Below are 6,000 nucleotides of genomic sequence, written 5' to 3'. Positions count from 1 at the left end.
ATTGATACACCTTTAAAAAATGTAACACAAAAATAATTAACCACTGATTTCTTGGCATGTAAAAGTTCTATACAAATTTTAAAAATTTTATTTGCAGGTACTAACCTCTTGAAAAGCTCACTCTGTATTTACACTAATTCTTTTAACAAGTTTATCTCAAATTAAAGCATATTTAAAACAATCATGATTGCATTAACTTTTCTGCTTTAAATTATTACCCAATTAGTGCTTTATTCACATTTTAAAAACTTGTACAATTTATTACAAATATAAAACAGTGCAGTTTTTCATACATTATCCCAACTCTGAGACAAACACTTAAAAGACATGGAAAAAGATTTTGATTTCTATAAACATAACATTTGCATTACTCATACCCCTTTCTTCACTGTCCTCCCATAACCCCGATTTAAAAAGATCAAACATACAACATACTGTAGGTTTATTTTTATTCAAAAAGTTACTGTCTCAAGACATAAATACAAATCAGAAAACAGTACAATTAGGACAATAGAATGTGGAGGACAACAGGTTAAGGTAAATATATAAAACATTTTTAGCTGGTTGAAAACAAAGCTGTAAGAACTGCTTTCACAAAGAAACACTCCTTCAAGAGTAAGAAAAATCAACTTAGGTTTAAAATCATATATACAGTCCTCTCAGCAGTTCTATTAAATGCAGTGGTGTGAAAAACAATATAGGCAGTACTTTTAGACATGAGAGTATTTATTTATGTAAAATGAGTTAGGCAGATCTAGTTTTGAGTTTGTTGTTACCCCATGACTTAGTAAAATAATTATATTTTATCATGATCCTTTAGATAATCTATGGTTTTTGGCTACCACAGCCGAATGTTTAATTTCTGAGTCTAAAAACAGGAAGCCTTTTTTTTTGTATTCACCCATTTGGGGAGATTCTTGTATTGCAAGCGTATTAAGGCATGGAATGATTAAAATAATATACCTCAAGAACTGAGAGACAACTGACAAAAAATATACATATGTAATATAAGTTAATATTTCCTTTAAAATGATGTCTAGCTGCCTAAGCCTTGCAAAATGAGTCGATGTCAAAATGGCATAAATCCACTTTCTGTTTTAGACCAAATTTAATTTATTTGTGAATGGACACAAAACGAAGTTTAAAGCTTAGCTTTCAAAGAATATTATGGGTTGTTTATGAATTTCTGTTATCCAATCTAATTTACATACAGAGGAAATGTACTGTAACCTGTTAGAAGTATCTTTAACCTGAAGACTGCTTGCAAAGACAGATAGATAAAACAATATAAAATACAAATTTAAAAATCATTTTTAAAGCATGAATTCTCATGCTCTTCTATTTTTAAACATTGTTAAACTTTCAATATATTTCTGAAACCTCATAATTTTAAGTTGGAATTTAAAAGTAAGAAAAAACTAAACAAACTGCGCAATTATAAAATCAGCACCAATTTATATATATATATAATTTTATTTAAAATTTAGATCCCTATTCCCACACTCTAATAAGCTGTATAATTTTTGTTTAGAATTTTTCTGCAAACATACTACAATAAGCTTCTTTTATTTGGAGACAAAATACAGTGGCACTACTGGAAGGAATTTCACAACATTACATTTTTCTTAAAGGACAAGCAAACTTTCAGGGTTGGTAATGGGCAAGCATGAGTGACATCTGGTACGTTCTGGTAGCTCATAGTCTATGGACCTTTCTGAGAAGGCTAACATGAAGCTTTTGGAATAAAAGTGTGTTTTAGATTAAAAAGCTGTTAAAGTTCTGCTTTATGTTTGTTTTGTTTTTTTTTTTTTGCATGATTAATTAATACAAACCTTCTGTTGCTGAAGTTTGCATTTAATTGAAAATACTGACAACTCTTCTGGTTCTATCACTGTAAGAAAACCAATCCATCTACTGTTTCAGTTCATGGATGTGAACAGCAATCCAGCAGAGCTCATGATTATTTAGTACAGCCAGCAAATGTATCGAGAGGGGCTCAAATCTGTACCAAACACCTCTCAGACTGTTAGATTAAAACTCAGAGGGAATACTTCTTATGATCCGGAAATAAACTGATAGCACATAAATAAAATATTGATTTTTTTTTCCCAACAAAAAGTGTAGCTTATCCTCAAATTGTTTACTTGTCCTTTACATTTCTTTTTTTTTTTTTTCAGGCAAACAAAACTGCCCCTTCAATGCACTTGATCTTGAAAGCATGTCATTCTCCTTAGAGAAAAATCTGTTCAGAATTTCACTGTATCTACCACAATTTTGTATTGAAAAACTTCCTCTTCCACTTAGAAAATGACTTCACCACTGATTTATTTGCTGTTCTGGTATTAAAACATTGACACCCCAAGAACCTAAAAAAAAAGTTAGAAATGGTGTCAATTTTTAGTCTACTACACATTTAACAAAAAAACAAAGAAATTAGTATATGTTTTAAGATTAAGACACTTCAAGATATGTTAAGGCATTATAAGTTTATTTTTCTTCCAAACCAGATTCACCACACTTCTGATTTAGGTAATAATATGAAAAGGACTCCTCATTAATTAGAAATATTTTACTCGCACTTCAAATTCATTAGATCCAGTAGAAATATGACAAAGCCTGTGTTTTAATTATTTTAGGTAATAATTGCAAGAGAATTTTTAGTTAGTTGCCTAACTCAGACTTCTTTGACAATGACATTCTATTGGCCTTAACCAGAAATCAAGTGTGTCATTTCCAGAGGCTAAACCTGGGACAAAACACCCCATACCCCAGTTTGCTGCTGCATCTGTGACCATGGAAACCACAGGTCACCTCACAGCAGCCAACCAGGACACAAACTGAACACTTCCCATCAAATGTAGCCACTCTGTCAGGAGGAAAGTGAAAAAAAAAAAAAAAAAATCAAACAATCATCAGGTAAAATCAAACAACTCTCCTTTAGGAGATGTGTGACTAAGGAAAGAAAAAGCTTTCCTGAAACAAAAAATCAGTTTCCACTTCCCTCGTGAGGGCAAGTAGATATTAGCACTGATATGCCAAAAAGAAACCCAAAAAACACAGAATATCCCGATTTTGTGACTGTCCTAGCTTTTACAGGACTTGAAAAAACCAGAAAGAGCCACTAAGGACTTAATTTACCTGAACCTTAACACTGCTGTTCACATTTATCTGTTTACAAACCAATTTTTACTGTTTTTTTCAGTTAAATTCACTTTAGATGCACCATACACTGTAGCACACAGACAGAGCTGCCTCTGGTGCCGGCAATAACCGAGCACATCAAAACATGAGCAGCCAGACTGAAATTTTCATCATATACCATGTGCATCTGAAAAAAATTAAACTGCTTCACTGCACCTGGGTCTATTAAAAACAAGTGCAGCAGCTCTGAAGCTGCGAGAACAAAGCAAGTTAACTTTATTCTGAGAAGGTTTTGTTATTTATTTCCCCCCCTCATTTCCGAAATTGGCTCTTTCCCGTCGAACACGGAGGGGCTGCGCTGCCCCCGCCTGCCCCCGCGCGGCCGCGCCCGGGAACTGCAGGCAGGCCCGGGAACTGTCAGAGCTGCTCTGACAGCCGAGAGGCTAAGAAGGTTTCTGAAAGCAACGAAATGTACCTGTAAAGGTCAAGTATTCAGCTAAAAATGACCGACAATTATTTCACGAAAAAAAGAAAAAAAAAAAATGGAGAAAGGGAAGGGAAGAACTATTTTAAATCAGAACAAGTGAGATACTTTCTTGGTGCTGCTTGAGGAACAGAACACACGACAGCCAAGACGCACGACCTAACTGATTCATTATTACTGAAGCAAAGGCCTACTGGTACAAAATATATGGATTTCCATTTAAAACAGTATTTAGGATTTCTTTCTCCCATAAACAAGAACATGTTCACGCTGCAACAATACTGTAAAAAAATACATAACCGTCTTCCAAATTCCACCAAGCTGTCCAAGATTCCCAGGAAGCCTTGTTGGACTGTCCTCTGCTGGCTTGCTGCAGCTTGTTATTTCCAGTGTAATTTTGTACCAGCTACACAAGGTCAAAAATGGCTGCATACATTACAAGTGGTTCAAGACAGAAGGAATCCCTCATGCAGATTTTTAAAAGAGAATAGAGACTGCAGATTTATCAAGTCGGATAAAAGGGCAACTGCAAGCAGAAACTACAGACTTCGGATGTTTTGGACCTAAAACTTTGTATAGAAAGAAAAAATACCTCTCATCTCTATAAATAGGTATTTGTATTATCTCCATTTTCTTCATTATCTTACTTATGCACAAAAGTAAATATGCCAATTAAAAAAAAAAAGGAAGGGAAAAAAAAAAAAAAAAGGAAAAAACCCAACCACAAAACCCACGAAACTCAAACCATCCAAAGTTGACAACTGGTAATGACAACAGAGTCACTGAACTAAGCTCAGCACAACAGGAAATTTGCCTTTTATATTGTGTGTGCACAATTTTTTGTTTTTATTTTTTTAACGCTCTTTGTTATTAACCTCTGCGAGGGTCTGTTCCATACCAGATTTGTTTTCTCCTCAGACTCAAAGGCTTTTAATTTTTACACAGCTACATATAAATATGAAGAACAAAAATCCTATAAACTTGCAGAGAACACTGACTACCTTAGAATCTATGAAGCTGAATTACAGCATAAAATATTTCTCTGACTGTACCAGTCTGCCAAAATAAGCTAATGAAGACAACTTGAAGATTGCATTCTTTCCACTTAAAATGTGCAGTAAGAGAGTACGGTAACCTTACGACTGAGTTGACATTACTTTCCCTTACGTAAGTTAACCTACCGATTCATCCATGATTGAAGCGGGGTCAAAGAAATCTGGTTTTAGTTCCGTTCTTTCTCTCCTGTTCTTTGATGGTGGCTTTAGAAAGCAAACAAACAAACAGGTTAACTGTAATTTCACAAGAAAACCAGAGCTTTTACAGTGCAGTAAGAATTACTGACAGTAGCACAGCCCTTTAACAATGCAGAGAGAAACAAGAAGGATTTTTCTGTTTCCCCAGAAGGAAAATTTGATTCAAATATCTTACTTTAAAAGCAGAAATACAAATCCCAAGTCCACTAAAAACATAACTAAATCTCTTACTAGGTCTATGTCCATGGTGTCGAAATCCATGCCTTCATTAAGATCTTCAATCCTCCCTTCTGATGACATCATCACATCTTCAACAATTGGCTCCTCATCATCTTCCATTAGACTTGTGCCACGTCGACTGAAGTGAAAAGAAAAGGCATTCTGTGTAGCACTAAATCAAGTTTAAGTTTTATCTGAATATTTAAAAGGCTAATGCTCAGTAAGGAACTGCCAACAAATGATAATTTCTGTTTTATCTAATGGAATTAAGTAATTAAAAAAATGCATAACTAACTACTATTAAAGAAAGCTGGCACTTAACCAGCTAGAAGATACTAATAGAGTGTGGGAGAATGGCTAACAAAGATAACTAAGTTAACTTAGTTTGCTAAATGGGGATTCTGAGAGAACTGTTCCTGTGAGAATTGATAAGCAGATCTAAACCACACCTAATTTTGCACCTAATGCTCAAGTGAGAAAGAACCTAATTTTGCCACTTAAATTTTTTCTGGCTTATGATAAGGCAAGGAAAAATGTCTTTGCAATAAAGTAGATGTGTAAAACCATTACAAACATTCCCACACCATCCTTCATCCTCCTTCCTCTCAACTTCTAGATGCAACATCAAACCTTATGGGAAAAGTAAGGAGTCATTCTAATTTCAGTAACTAGTGTCACTGTATTAAAAAAGCCACCACTGAAATGATGCCACATGAAGTACAGGTAACAGAACAATTAAAAATAATTAGGGAAGGATGTAAAGCTCCTCAATATGTATGTCCATGGTTTTAGTTTACAACTTGTACTTTTTTTTCCTGTAGATCCACATAGTCCTTAGGAAAGTAGAGAACTTCTAAACCTGGTCTTTCCCCCTCAGCTAAATGAGTTCTGGAATATACTTAT

General features: G+C 34.4%; 1 protein-coding gene across 4 annotated transcripts in view; it reads right to left on the bottom strand.

Moving 5' to 3' along the window:
- Positions 1–435: 435 nt before the first annotated feature.
- Positions 436–6,000, bottom strand: part of STAG2 (stromal antigen 2) — a 69,906-nt gene continuing 64,341 nt past the window's right edge. For 3 of the 4 annotated variants that reach the window (XM_050310280.1, XM_050310283.1, XM_050310281.1), the window contains exons 32-34: positions 5,110–5,236; positions 4,807–4,884; positions 436–2,366 (exon numbers count right to left, since the gene is read on the bottom strand). In XM_050310280.1, the coding sequence (XP_050166237.1) occupies positions 2,343–2,366; positions 4,807–4,884; positions 5,110–5,236 (229 nt within the window). In that variant the 3' untranslated portion in view covers positions 436–2,342. The other variant, XM_050310282.1, reaches the window with a different exon arrangement.

Source organism: Myiozetetes cayanensis, unplaced genomic scaffold (genome assembly GCF_022539395.1).
Source record: "Myiozetetes cayanensis isolate MyiCay16 unplaced genomic scaffold, myiCay2020 scf15, whole genome shotgun sequence".
Taxonomy (NCBI): domain Eukaryota; kingdom Metazoa; phylum Chordata; class Aves; order Passeriformes; family Tyrannidae; genus Myiozetetes; species Myiozetetes cayanensis.
Note: the sequence above shows the minus strand (reverse complement) of the source record. Positions and strands in the feature narration are given on the sequence as shown.